Raw genomic sequence first — 16,149 nt, forward strand, 5'->3', positions numbered from 1 at the left:
TATCAACTATTTATAACTTTTACATAGACATAATTGAACACATTGAAAATTAAAGTAGTACTCCTTTTAATTTATAATTTAAATATCCCGTTTCATTTTGGACGTTTACCAATATATTAATTCAATTCTTAATTTTTCTAAAACTGCATAATTAAAAAGTTTATATAAATAAAATTTATATTGAGATAAATCAAATAAAATATACCATTTGATTGTGTTTTAATTTATAAATTAAAATAAAATATAATTTGAAAGTGGTCAATATATAATATCCAAAAAGTAAATTGAACAATATATTTGACCTTGAGGGAGTATATTGGATAACGCAAATTGAAGAAATGTTAATAGTAAAAAATCCAGCCGAAGAATATAAGTAAACATATGTTTATACAATTAAAGTTGTTATTGTGAAAGTACAACTAAGATGAATCAAAGTAAATTTCATTTTACTACATTATTTCTTTAAGAAATTAGAAACAATATAATAATGAGACAATATAATTATTCCTATTATTATAAAAGTGCTCCCAACAAATAGAAAATGAGGGAGTATATGATAATGAGTAAGTCATAGACTAGCAGGCCCGTATCTAGCCTAGGGCGGGTGGGCCAATGGCTCAGGGCCCCATATTTTAAAAATTATGTAGCTTTAAGTTTTTATATTAAAATATTTAAAAAAATTTTAAAAAAATAAAAATGAAAATGCCATAGTAAAATGGGATATTAATGGAAAAGATAATTAATGCCTAACAAATGCAATCAATCAAGAAGATTTACACGACTCTTCCTTCAAATTTAAATGGAAACTTTTGTATTTCCTAATTCCTATGGTGGTTTTAAGAAAAAAATGGTAAAACTCTTCAAATACTCTTTACAATTTCAAGACAAAAGGGAGAAATTTCCATATTTATCTCGATAACAAGAAAATTTGAAAGACATTTCAAACTAATTAGAAGATTGGGATGAATTGGAGCATTCTTGAACATTAAGTTTTTTCTCTCGTTGTCTTCTATCTAAAGCTTTATATTCAAATGGTGTGTTTTTAATTTTCTACATAAGGGTTCTTATTTTTAATCTTTTATATAAGGGCTTTTATTTTTAATCTCGCCCTAGGTTACTGAAGGTTTAAAAACGGGCCTGTAGACTAATCGCTTTAAAGAACATAAGATTAACGTTACAACTTTTTTCAAGAAAAAAATTTAATCCTTTATATAGGGTTGAGAATCGAATACCCAGTCTCACAAATTATCCCTACATTAGCCATAAACATTTTTTTCTTAACAAGACACATGATTTTACTTGAATTTGACACTGCATATATATATTATGAAATTATATGATTATCTTACATTCATTGGACTTCCTATAGAAATCAAGAATAACATAAAACTGACAAGAAATTAGAGAAGAACACAATTAACTTATTTATCTAAATTGATAGCTCAATTTCAACAAAATATTTATCAAATTATTATTTGATAACGATGTTATATAATTAAATTTCTCTAACAATATTTACATTTTTGTATGATATGTGATAATATGAACTATGAAGGTGATGGTGAAGTTTTATCCGTACAAATCGATTTACATTTAGCTAGCTAACAAAGCATAACATTATTGTGGGTAGGTAAAATACTAGATGCAAATAGTAGCAAATAATAGCAAAGCCTTCAGAATCGGTTTGGTTATCAATATTAAATAATACTCCCTCCTATTCAGCCTAAATGTCCTATTTGACTTTTCACACTTGTCGAGACAACATTTTAACCTTTAACATCTTAAATTATTCTTAATTAAAAATTATAAAAAGTTGATATTAATAATCCTTGTATTGAGACAAATCAAACAAGATCCTACATGATTATGTTTTAACTTATAGATTAAGAGTAAAATACAAATATAGAGTGATAAGTGAATAGTGCCAAAAATCAAATGGGACATTTAGGTTGAATAGGAGGTAGTAAAAAATAGTAAAATACTTGATAAAGTGTTAAGTTATGTTTATTCTACCCTTATAAATTCTAGGCATTATCATTTATATTTTATATACCTTCATTGTGATAACTTTCCAATAATTTTTCTAGTTATATTGTTTCTAATTGTATCTTTCATAATTGTTGTTAAGGCTGATTTTCATATTAAGAAAAAAACCTTATAAATCTTTGAGACAGTCCTACTTATGAAGGTGGTATAAAGCAATAATCACTACAACATAATTTGCTTTTAGTCGGATATATTTAACGATATTTAATTTAATATTGCTTCTTCAAATTTCTGATAGTATATATAGAGGATTTAATGACATTTATTAGACATTTTAGCAGCATAATAAAAAATCACACTAAAGCTTTTTGCGACATAGGATCTAGTGACATTTCTCATAAATACCACTATAGACTATAGTAATAATTACATATGCCTCTAAAGACCAAATAAAGTGGCGTTAAATCACTTTATAGTTGAACTTAAATAAAAGTCAATGATTATTACACTAAAAATATAAATCAGTGGTATTTTTTATGCCACTAAATCTAATGTCGCGAAAGGTTAAATTTTTATAGCGAATGAAAATTTTAAAGAAATTTTTTTTTTTAAGAATGAGAGCTTCATATACCTATAATGGACGAAATAAAGCGCATACACATATATTTCATCTAAATTAATACTAAAAGTATATTAATACCATAAACCAACTAAATCCAAATTAATCATATTTATTTAGCTGTTTTCATACAATAATTATATTATCAAGAGCAATCATGAATTTAATTTTATATCCAATTAGGTTATTACTTAAAAATAATTCTAATTTTGATAAACTTACAGCAAAGACCAATGAATTAATTCATACCAATAATATAAATGCCTTGTATTAACCGTGTTAATTAAAAAACATATTTTGTTTATTTTAGCTGGTCTTAAGATTAGAATTGTTATTGGAAGGGATAATATCAATACATTTGCTGCAGTTCATTTAATAACTTAAATGAAATTTTTGTAAAGATATGTATTTCTTTCTGTCTTATTTTCGGCTCTAGTTATTCAAGTTAAATTTAGTTAACACCCCTTTGAGCCATGTATTAGTACAAACACCCAATAAAATGACTTTTTTTAAATATTTTAGCTAATGAAATGGCTTCCGTATATCATATGTCTACTATTTATCCCATTAATTCAACAACGACAACAATGACAGAGTTTTAATTTCTATAGAATGGAGTCAACAACGTGAACTAATATATCTGTTTCACAAAAACAACGATATATCAGTTTGAGTGGTAGTCCACATAGATTTTTCTTCTTCATTCATTTCGATTTTATACCATTTTAATTTGCTATAAGTCTAAATCCTTCATATATTTTCCAATGTTGCAGTCCATGCTTGTCATTTTTGGTCTTCCTCATCTTTAAGGCCCCTGGCTCCCAACTTTATACATTCCTTATCATTTTACATCTCCTATCTTTGCACATGCTCAAATCATATTGAACGATTCTCTTTTATTTTTTCCTCTATATTTATAATTCCTAAACTGTTTTTATTATCTTCGTTTTGAAATATATCCCTCAACGTATATACCCACTCATCCATCAAATTATTTGCATATATGATATATACTACTCTAATCTTCCTACAATGTTTCTTTCTAAAAATCTAACATTCTAATTTATATATTAGTGCTGGTCAAAATCATCCAATAAAATCTACCCTTTAATGTTAGGGGCACTCGATCCATAGAATATAATGTACAAACATAGAAAAATAAATTGGAATAACAATATGTGGAAGTAAATGTGAAGTCAATTTTTATTTAAATAGGTAACAAAGCATAACAATATTGTCGGTAGGAAAAATACTAGAAGTAATTAGTAGCAAAACCCTAAAAGTTTAAGTATGTTATGTATCGTGTGTAGACTTTTAAAAATGGATTAGCATCTTTTCATTACCAACTAAACTAATTTAGGTGAGATCACAAATCAGAATCTTATTAATTCAGTTATTTGTTAACAATAATTATCAAAAACAATCAGCTAATTCAATTTTATATCCAATTAGATTGTTAAATAATAAACTTAATTCTAAGTTTACTAAACATACAAAGACCAATGACTTAATGCTTACCAATAATATAGATGCCTTCTTCAAACCGTGTTAATAAACAACTAGCTTTAATTATTTATAGTCCTCATGAATGGTATTATATGAAAACAAACTGGATCATTTATAAATTTTTTTATTATCAAAAATAAGTCGTCTAGTATGATACCGTCTCACCATGAGACGGAGACGGATCCATTCAATCAACCCATTTTTTTAATTGATCACTTTAATATTATATGTGATCATTTTAAGGTTATAAGTAATCATTTTAAAACTGTAAAAGTGATCGCTTTAAAATTATATATTATTCATCAATTTAAGATTGTAAGTGATTACTTTAAAGTTATATGTGATTAATTTAAAACGATAAAAAGTATATACATTGGGTCAACCCAATAAAATGATTTTATTATGAGACCGTCTCATTTGAAAATTTGTGTATCAAACAATGTCTTAATACAACCCAAGTCCCAAAAGAAGGAAGACAAACCATTTACGATGGACTACTTTCAATCTCGAATGAAAAAGAAACAAAACTATAAATGAATCGTATACTCTCCCAAAAACCTCTATAGAGGAAAAACAACCGACCATCAATGATATTCCCTCCTATACAACCTAAATGTCCCATTTGACTTTTCACGGATTTTAATGTGAGTCAAAATGGAATTCTTTGGATAAGAGAGAGTGTGATATTATGAATTTTTACTTTTTAAGGACTTAATTAAGGTATTAATGATTTCCTCCAAATTTGAATGTATTTGTTGGAATATTAAAATGGTGAATATTTTTCACCTTTAAAAGTGGATAAATTTTTTAGTAGCCGGAAATTACATAGTTGGGGTAATTACCTAAAATACATACGTCCTATAATTACAATACACACTTAGTCCGAAAAAAAAAAATAGTTCAAATATATTAAAAAACCAGTTTTTTGTAAAAAAACACATTTTAAAATTTTTTTGTAAAAAAACACCTTTTAAGAGACTTTTTATTAAAAAAAAACACCTTAAATCATTTTCGGTGACTTTTGTCAACTTTCAGGCGTTGACTATGCCATTTGAGCTCAAAAGTCAACGCCTGAAAGTTGACAAATGGCATAGTCAACGCCTGAAAGTTGACAAATGACATAGTCAACGCCTGAAAGTTGACAAAAGTCATCGGAAACTGATTTAAGGTGTTTTTTTAATAAAAAGTCTCTTAAAAGGTGTTTTTTTACAAAAAAAATTTTAAAAGGTATTTTTTTTACAAAAAACTGATTTTATAAGGTGTTTCTTTGTAAATTATTCATTATAAAATAAAAATATCAAAACCTAAACCAAAGGTGACAGCAAACTTGCATTGTCCAATATTATAATTCCATTATTATTATAATAACTACTTTATTATGGTACAATTTGAAGCTACAACCAATAAAAAAGGTTGAGGAGAATTGTTTATATACCTGTATTTGCACATGTACTAATACTACGTAAATGTATGTAGAAGGATTTACGTATTTTTATTCGATTTGATACTAGATCCAAGAAGATACGACAAATATTCTGGTCCCCCAATTTATTTAATTACTTTCAATTAAGCCCTAAAAGTACAAATATTAATAGTAATAATATATTAATTAAGGTATAAGTCAATTTACATGTTGTTAATTAAGTTCTATGGTATCAACAACTACAAGAGGACGTCAATTATAATGTATAGGATACTACATAGAAAATATAGCAAAAAGTGAAGGATCTTGAGAGAAAAAAATACAAAGGCATAGTACGGATATGAATAAATTTACAAAAAAACAATTATTTTTTTTTAAAAAATTTGTGTTATTAATTAAAAATTTAAATTAGTGAAATGTGTGGAAAAACTAGTAAAGGGGTGAGGGCGCATACATTTTTGGTATAGTTTCAAATTTTAATTAAGCTTTTTTTTTTTGTTTGGAATTTCTGAATTTTTTTTTATATTTATAAGTATGAATTTAGCTGAATTTATTAATCTCATACTAAAATAATACCAAGGAAAAACATTAAGAGGTTTATTAAGAACAAAATCATGAAGTATTTGGTAAAAAACTTAATGGGCACTTTTATTTTAGCTTATTTTGGCACAAATATATGCAGGGTCGTTCTTGACTATAGATAAGGTAGACATTTGCCTAGAGCCTATAAATTAGAAAGGGCCATAATAATTGAAAATTCTGGTTAATGAAATAGACATTGAATAATTTGCAATTTATAATTAGTTATTTTATCAATTAAAAAGTACATGACATATATCTACATTTATAATGATAATTATAATATATAAAATCTGTCTATGTTATTATTTCGAACACCCTTTAAAGTTCAAAATCAACCTTTCATAAATATGGCCTATTTCTTTTAAGTTTGCGGACCTATAAAATACATAGCACTTAAATATATAATTAGATAGTCATTTAGTGCATTAACTAGTTGAAGCAATTTATCGTAATAAATCTAACAATTTTTAAAGATGTTTCTCTTAGCAGCTGATTAAAAAGATAAAATTACATATAATAGTATTAACTTTAGTACATTTACTACATTGTATATGAAACACAAGTGTCAAAAATGTCAAAAACAGAGAATTAGGATAAAGTGGACTAGTAATTTTACTAAGTGACCCCAATGTGGGGTCTTGTTACAGTTCTCAACTAGAACATACCAAGGCAATAGCTGATACTAATCATAGTTGCTATAATGAGCATAGTAACTATTTACTTTACTATATATTTTTTTACATGTTTAGAATAATTATAAAATAAAATTGATTAATAAATAATAGATGTAATCCATAAAAATACAAAAACTTTAAATTTTTATGTAATTATCCTCATTTTACCCTAAAATTTTTAAACATAAAAACTTATAACAAAAGGTACATTGTACTCTCTATCACTTACTCCCACTTATTCACCACGAGTGTTTCATTTGCTTTATAGACTTTATCCAATGCACTTATTCAATCTTTAATATTTCTAATTATACATAATTAAATATTATGGAAAGTTAATATTAATAATCATTGCATTAAGACGAATCAAACAAAATCCCAATTAACTATATTTTAACTTATAGATTAATAAAAAATACAAATTAAGAGTAAATGATGAAAGTGTCCAAAAAGCAAATGGGATAGTTGTGGAGAATAGAAGGGAGTACTATTTACCTTATTTAACCAATCAAATTCTACTCCAATATACTTTTACTTACCTTATTTAACCAATCAAATTCTACTCCAATATACTTTTACTTCAAAATCTCTCTTTTTTCATGCATACTTCTATTCTTTTACTTAATTTTTATTGTGCTAAAATATATAAGTTAAGTTGAAGCCTAAAAAAAGCTGCTCTAATCTAGTATCTGAAATTCACTCATAAATTCATATTTTCAGAAAAATTAAGATCATAACAAATATAATTTTTCTACAATAAATGACTAAATGCACTTAAATACAACTTAAATTCAGATTATTGAGTCAAATGACAATCCTTTCCTGTGCGTGCAGGTTACTTATGTTTATAATTTACATTATTGATTATTTATATACATTGTTATTCATTACAATGTTACATGTATATGGCAACAAGGGCTGTGCAAAAATACCCAATCCGAATCATCATGTTTTTAAAATCGGATAATTTATCCGGTTTTCGATCACAAACCGGATAATCCGGATTCGAGTCATATATTCTTGGAAATTGGATATCCGGTATCTGTTTTTTTCTTTTTACTTTTTTCATAAATAAAATAATGATGGTATCTATTAAGCTAATCTTGGGTTTAATCTTAATATTATTTTTCTCCTGTAGATATTTTATTTTATGATTGTTCTTACTTAATCCAATGTGTAATAATATTATTCTTTAATTTTCTTAATTTGTCTTTTATGACTAATTAAGCTAAATATTTTTGAAAAATAAGTATTTTAATTTTATATAAAAAATATTATAAATAAAAATAGAGATAAAAAAATGCATGGTTGAACGAAAAAAGACAAAAAAAAATAATAAAAAACATTCTAATAAAACCGGGGTATCCGGATCCGACCCGATTTAAACAGCGTATCCGGATTACCCGGTTTAATTCTGGTCGAAACCAAATCATATTTTTGGGTATCCAAAAAACTGAATATTCGAATTTATGGATCCGGGTCGACCCGTTATCCGATTTTAAACACCCAACAAGTACTAGTTTCCATATGCAGATCTACACTTAAGCGTTCCGTTGCACGTACTATCTATGGATTAAAAAAAATTAACATTTTTCATTTTTGTGTTTTAGAAGTTAGGATTTTTTCTTTTCTTTCTCATTTCTAGGGATTATTATAATACTAGGATAATACAGGAATTTTTAAATATGTTTAATATTTTAATGAAATTTAAGATTGCAGACCATACTTTACATTTTTTCTAAAATTCGAAATTGTAATTATGATAGTCTAATAATATAAATGACTGATTTTCATGATCAATTAATTGAATTTTTTGTCATTTTAGTTTTAAATAACAATTGATGGCAAAAGGTGCTGTTATGTACTTCAAATAATTTCCTAAATTGTTGTATAATTTTATACACGATATAATTTTGCTGTATAATTTTCTAAATTGTGTAATTACAATTACACTGGAATAAATGTAATTTATTCTAGAGTATAATTTTCTACGCGGTGTAATTCAAGAATTTTATCAGATAATATATAATGTTCTACACTGTACATTAAATATTTCTCATTATAATTTTTTAAACAATGCATTTATATACAACTGTGTAATTGGAATAATTGTGATTTATTGCATCCACTAATGTATGAGTTTTTCTGAAAATATAAATTTATAAATATTATAAGTGTAAAAAATGAAAATCTGCAAAATTTCATTAATACTAACCAATGAAAAAAAGACAAATGACATGCTCACAATTAATTTTCTTTTTGCTATTATACAGTAAAATTAATAGAATGTATGATTATTCTATTTGTATAGATAAATTCTAATTCTAATTATAAGTAATTTGTGTGGGTTGTTAACAAAACTCTGCCAAATTTTTTATAATTTTTTTAATTATTTACTATAGTAAATTAATGCTACTCATAATTTTGGATGGTAAATCTACCAATGCTAATTTGAATCACATTCTGATTATAAATATTTTTTCAACGACTTAAACATATATTGTTAGAGATCTAAAATATTTGATAATTGTGTCATTGAATTACGTACTAGTTAGCTTTAAGGAACATTTTAATTACTACTTTCGCTGTTCTGATTTACTTTTAATATTGGAAATAATTATACTATTTACATATTTTACTTTATTTGTGATTAATTTTTAATTTATAAGTCAAAATAAAATTAAGTGGAATTTTGTTTAATTCGTCTCAATGCAAACATTATTAATATCAAATTTTTTTAAGTTTTTATTATACATAATTATAGATATTAAGGATTAAATTAGTGTATTAAATGAATTAAAAAAGTAAACATTGTAAGTATTTTATAACGGAGTAAATAGTTATCAATACTATCCTTATTATTTAGACGAAAAATAATTTTGAAGTTATGATATAAAGTATAGAATTAAATTTCCCTACTAGGTAGTCATTACACCTATGAGCTGTGACACTCTTTGACAAAACTCAGACTTAAATGATATTTAACTCTTGGAAGGCATATATATATATATATATATATATATATATATATATATGGTCTTTTATAAATAATCAAATACTTCTCAATGAAAAATAAAAGAAAATACCTGTAATTTTGTTCTAAAAACTTTATTTTTGTAGTTAAAAATATTCTATATTTCTCTAAATACTGTGGAATCAGATTTTAACATTTTGTTATCTAATTTTGCAAATATTTTGATACCAATAATATTAAAATTTTTGAATTACTGTAAACAAATACTTCATAATATTTTGGTAAAATCTTTAGCTAGCTTATTCTGATTCAAAAATAAAATAAAATAAAATAATTATTATTAGTAACTCCCATTTAAATTTATTTTGCATAAAATTAAAACTCAGGAAATAGTACTTCTCGAAATTAGTAAATGACATGATGCATTAAATTCAACTCAATATGTACTGAAACTACAAGTCTACACTTCAAATATTTGTCACTTAAATCACAGTCAAAATCTTCATTCACTGAATTGTCTTTTCACTCATTAATTTCATTTCTTTCTGTTCAATTTTTTTTCATTAATTCATTTAAGTAATTTTTTTATATTTTTAGCAATATATATAAAAAGACGAAATTATATTCTTTATAGTGTAAATCATGAGGTTTGTTAAAAAAGATGAGAAAACCAACAAGTTGTTCCATAAAATGGTGTGATAATATTAATAATAAGAAGAAAGGGGCTTGGAGTCCAGAAGAAGATCAAAAACTTATTGATTTTCTAAGTAACAACAATGGTCATCATGTTAAATGGAAATCCCTTCCTATGCATGCAGGTTTGTTACACTTTTTTATTATTTTTTTATCGGATAAGATTGAAGAATAATTCTTTATACACGAGATTTATGAGAAATTAAGTTTTTGTAGGTGGTGAGAAATTGAAAGTCGAAACTTTATTTATAAGGGTAAAAAGGAATGTTTTTAACCCCTAAATAGGGAAGGTTTTGAGCATGTCCAACATGTTTGACCGTAGGAATCCTAAAAATTTGAGGGCTTTAAAATTTTATTATATAGTGTATGTCAAATATTTAAAGATACAAAGTTATTGAAAAAATATTATAAGTTTTGAAATTGCAATGAGCCTTCATGTTAATTTTTACTCTGCCCCTGTCTCTAAGTTACCTCATGATTCAACTCATAAATCTCCACTCATGATTATTATTTACTTTATAATGTATTAATCTTGTATATGCATATGTACTTTTATGATTTAATATTTGGGTAATGATAAATGTATTCTTAAGGGTTATATTTATGTAGGGATGTTTATTAACGGTTACCCGAAAAGCTAAGTAACCGGTTAATTGGGCACCTTTTTAACGGCCCGTGTCCCGGCCCAATTAATCTAGACATCCGGATAAGTAGGGTCAGAACATCGGGTACCCGGTTGAATTTTTAGTATGTTGGGCTGAGTTTATTTGTGACTATGTAGGATTTAAAACCAAAAGAATTAAGAACAAAAAAAATAATTAACTAAAATACTAAACAAACCGAGACCAATTAAAACTAAGAAAAAAAAAACTAAACAACAAAAAGACAGAAATAACAAACGGAATCAGAACAAAAAACGAAATCAAGATGGAAAAATTAAACTTTCAAACGATAATTACACAAAAAAATCAAGAACAAAGCTGAAAAAAATAACAACAAATTTGATTAATAAACATAAAAAACTAAGAACAAAAAAAAAAACAATGAAGAAATCAACAATCTAAACTTAGAAGAAAAAATAAGAAAAAAAAAATGAAGAAGAAAAGTAGAAATATCAGAAAAAATACATACCATCTGTTTTAATGAAGACTAAGATGAGACTAAAAATTGAAGGAGAAGCAAAGTTAAAAGATGGAGGAGAAACAAAGTTTAAAATGAAAAAAAGATACAGGAAGAATTTGGCTAAAAGAATTGCAGGGTTCTCTATCATGACTTGAAAATAGAATGCCAAACAAACATGAAAGTGAAATGCTGAAAAATTGAAAATGAAGTCAGTAAGACTAAGGGAACTGCTGTTAACTTGCAAACCCTAAAAACATAAGTGTTTTAGTTTTTAAGCGGGTAAACGGGTATCCGTTTAAATTTAATTGCGGCCCGTGACTCGACCCAGTTATGGTGGGTTGGGTATCCGACCCCGTGGCTTGCAATTTTTTTAAAAATTGACCCGTTATATATATTGCGGGTCAACGAATCGGATCGAACGGGTCGAGCTGTTTTGAATAAGCCTATATATTTATGCGATTTTTTCTTTAATTTTATTTGTTTTTTTCATTTGAAATATGTGAAGGAATTTTGAAGAATGATATATTATTGTAAAAAGGAGTGAAAAGGGTTTCGTAAAAAGACGAGGGGTCATAATGAAATATGTAACATTAATACGAGAGAATCAAGAGCATATTGTGGCTTGCGGGTAAAAAAGGAAACATGTAATACCTTTTTATCAAATTGTGTTTAGACAACTGAGATTATTTTTGTTAAAAAAACGTCAAAAGATAATAATAAAAAGATTCATAAAGAACAAACTTCGTAAAATTTCAATTTGAAAAAGATGTGAAGAATGAATAATGAGGGAGTATGATACGATACTACTAGTTTAGTACTTTTTCTGTTTTATTATACTTGCTACTGAGTTTGATATGTTATGTGGGAAAATGTCACTATCAGTAGCAAGTATTATGAAACGAAGAAGTATAAATTATTAAGTTGGTTATATAATTATTGGTTATCACCTAGTCATATATTAGTGTAATTAATGTTTTACTTAGAGTTAGCACTTCACACATACAGCCCCATAGAGCTATGAATATCATTTTTCATAATTGTATAAGAAAATTTATAAATATATAAATTGTTTCCTAATTTCAATGAGTTTATTCTAATTATGCTCCTATATACTTTTCCTAATTTGGATTTTCGGATGAATATATGTCATGTTAATACATCAAAAAAAAAATCCAGATCATTTTCGTCTCTCTTGTAGCAAATATTTAGTACAAGAAAAAGAAGTATATTTTTTAATGCAAACTAAAAATATTGGGAGTAATAATTTCAAAAAAATCAAAGCAAAGCTTATGCGTGCTTTATCAAAAACCGTACCAGAATAGCTTTGAAAAAAATTCAAAACTCCAAGAAAGTTGCACCAGCCGGGAATCGAACCCGGGTCTGTACCGTGGCAGGGTACTATTCTACCACTAGACCACTGGTGCTAGACTGCTAGTTGTATATTATATTTTGTTAATTTACAAACTCAAGTCTATTAAATCTAACCGATTAAGCATGGCCCACCTTAAAGTCACAAACAACTGTAGTGCAGTAGTGTTATATGATTCGTTTCTTGGGTGCAATTTTTGATGATTTCTATCCATCAGTTCTTGGTAAGGCCCAAATAAGTGTACTACTTTTTTTTCTTTTTTTTTTTTTTTTTTTAATGCTAATTCTTAAATGAAACGGCGTCACGGTAAGACTTCTCTATTGGGTTGGCCTAATATATATATTTTTTTGTCTTAAAATGATCACTTATAATTTTATATAATCACTCTTTATGGTTTTAGAGTGATTAGTCATAATCTTAAAACGATTATATATGATCTTAAAGTAAACAATTGATGAAATTGGCTATTATATAGACTCATCTCATGGTCAGACGGTCTCATACAAGACGAACTGTTTTTTTATGAGTTACTCTGGTAAGAGATTATCCATCGGTGAAACGATGTTAATACAAGGGAGCTCATATTGACAATTTGTGTTAATTGAGCAATTTAATTCATATTTGGGACACGTCTCTTGATAAGATTGTCATATACAAATATATATTCAAGAAATAATATATTCATGTGAAATTTTATTAGATTCGTCCAAATGGAAAAAATTTTAATATATAATTTTTACATTTTTTTATTATGCATATTAAGAGATATCAAGACTCAACATTTATTTTAAAATAGATGTAAAAAGTGATGTGAAAAAAGGAGGAAGTACTTTTTAATATCAATAACTTTTATATAAAAATTAAAAATCATCAAGTTATTTTTAGTTAGGAATAACAAATATATAGATGATAATCCGTGATATTTTTTATAGAAAATTATGTTATTTAAATAAAGAAAAAATTAACTTTTATAATTTCTATCAGTGTATCACAAAATCACACCTAATATATGTTCAACACATTTAAAAAAAAAAGTATATTCAACACAAAATATTGAATTCAGTAAAAAAATAGGTTAAGTTCAGATTGTTTAAGTAAAATTCAAAATTACAAACCTAGAAAGAAACATCAATCATTCATTTGTATATTTTTTTATTATTTATATCACATTTTAAACATTAATTTGTTATATTATGTAGGGATAAATCGATGTGGAAAAAGTTGTCGTCTTCGATGGCAAAACTATCTAAGGCCGGACATAAAACGAGGTCCTTTCAGTAAGCACGAATCAAACATCGTAATTCAACTTCAAGGTCTTCTTGGTAATAGGTACTTTTTTACTATTCTAATTTATTCACCTATGTTAAATATCTTAAAGTTGAAGAAAAATTATAAAAAAATGTCAAACATTTCAAGCAAATACGTCATGTCCCCTCTATATTTTTTTTACAAATTTTTAATATGAAATTGTTTCACGGTGAGATTATATTGAGTAGTTTGGACTGATTTGATGTGTATTTATTATTTTAAAGTGATTACGTATAGCATTTAAGTAATCATTTACAATTTTAAAATGAACATTTTTTAGTTTGAAAATGATCGCTTATAACCTTAAATAATCACTTACGATCATAAAGTGATTGTTTAGAATAATAAGCTAATTATATGAGTTCGCTTCATAGTGAAATAGTCTCATACAAAAACGATAATATTTTTTTTGTTTTTCCTCTAATTATTATATTCATTTTCAAGGACTTCATAGTTAAAATTCTAGATCGCCATTGCTTGCAGGTGGGCCGCAATAGCAGAAAGGCTACCAGGAAGAACCGACAATGACGTAAAGAATCACTATAATAGTTACTTGAAAAAACACAAAACCGCAAACCAAATCGAACTAAAAACTATAACACCCGAGTCGCGCACATCCCGACATATGGTTCAATGGGAAAGTATCCGATTAGAGACTGAGGCTCGACTATCATTTTCCTTCCAAACCCCTTCAGAATTCTATACAACCAACTCCGATAAGTTTCTATACTTGTGGAACACTGAGGTAGGTGAATCCTTCAGAAATGGGCGGGCCTCGAAAACTAATTGGGCCTCAAATTCTCCAGAAGCCTGCTCGGGGGTAACAGGCCAAGTTGGGCCCATAATTAGAAATGAGCAGCAGAAAAGTACATACTGTGGGCCTGCTGATTCTGGGGATTGTTCAGATAAAGCAATGAATATGTTGCTGGATTCGCCAACAATTGATTAGTTTTCAAAACTAACGTTAGTGTGTTTTTTTGGATCATATGGTAGATCGAGTGAATGGGGAGGGTCAGGTGAAGATCGATATTTTGCACTTTGGTGTTATTGATCATAGTAATGATCATATTAGTTCTATTGCTGCAAGCTAAGCTTCTCCAAAGGGAACATACAAATACAACAAGCTGCACAAAGGGTTGCTGTGACAATCAGAGTTGATGTGGTGAGATGCCTACTGTGATGTTTGTGTCTGTCTGCTGCTGAGTTTAGTGTTCTTTGCTGACCTGTCTTTTTTAGTTTGTTACTACTTACTTAGTTATGTTCTTTTAGTTTCTTGTTTGACAGCTGTATAAAAGTAGCCTATATATATATATAGGCCTGTACTGCTTCTTCTTGTTTTAACACAATTCTATCAATACAAGAATTTTGTTTCTTCTTTCTCTTTTGCTTTCTTCTGTTTTATCAGGTGTAGATTGTGCCACTTGAGCATTAGAAATATAAAATGTTTTATCTATAAATTCAAAAATATTCAAAATTGTGCGCTTTTGTTGAATAATTTCTATCCTTGTAAAAATAATTAAACACTTTCTAATAAACTATATAATTTTATAACGGCTCATGAACATTCAAGCTCGTGATTTGTTTAACACCTAAGATTTTGCTTTTTCACAAAATTCGATCTCACCTAATTATAACTATTTAAATGAGAGGTATTAGATAGTAATAAAATTTTGTGAAGAAAAAATACATATTTGAAAATAAAGTTTCAATGTCACCAGAAATTAAAAAAAACATATTTTTTTTGAATCTATTATCATTATCACAATTTATAGCTTTTTATTAAACAAGCATTAGAAAAAGACTAAAACTTCAAAAATCAATACATATTATTTCTCTATCTCTCCAAATTTTTAACATTATGTAAATTTAAATGACATTTTTTATGAAAATAGT

General features: G+C 26.6%; 1 protein-coding gene and 1 non-coding gene across 2 annotated transcripts; one reads left to right on the forward strand and one right to left on the reverse strand.

Moving 5' to 3' along the window:
• Window positions 1–10,425: 10,425 nt before the first annotated feature.
• On the forward strand, window positions 10,426–15,205 carry LOC130805390 (transcription factor MYB17-like). The gene is made up of 3 exons (XM_057670163.1): window positions 10,426–10,582; window positions 14,148–14,277; window positions 14,740–15,205. The coding sequence occupies exons 1-3, from the start codon at window positions 10,426–10,428 to the stop codon at window positions 15,203–15,205; spliced, it is 753 nt and encodes a 250-aa protein (XP_057526146.1).
• TRNAG-GCC (transfer RNA glycine (anticodon GCC)) lies at window positions 12,933–13,003 on the reverse strand. The gene has a single exon. It is a non-coding gene; the product is annotated as a tRNA-Gly (tRNA).
• Window positions 15,206–16,149: the final 944 nt, after the last annotated feature.

This window comes from Amaranthus tricolor, chromosome 2, assembly GCF_026212465.1.
Source record: "Amaranthus tricolor cultivar Red isolate AtriRed21 chromosome 2, ASM2621246v1, whole genome shotgun sequence".
NCBI lineage: Eukaryota > Viridiplantae > Streptophyta > Magnoliopsida > Caryophyllales > Amaranthaceae > Amaranthus > Amaranthus tricolor.

Bases quoted from the DNA above. Each gene is read 5' to 3' on its own strand.
- LOC130805390 (XM_057670163.1), top strand. From the start codon at position 10,426: ATGAGAAAACCAACAAGTTGTTCCATAAAATGGTGTGATAATATTAAT. The intron at 10,583-14,147 runs GTTTGTTACACT...TATATTATGTAG, and splicing joins ATCCCTTCCTATGCATGCAG to GGATAAATCGATGTGGAAAA. The intron at 14,278-14,739 runs GTACTTTTTTAC...CATTGCTTGCAG, and splicing joins CAAGGTCTTCTTGGTAATAG to GTGGGCCGCAATAGCAGAAA.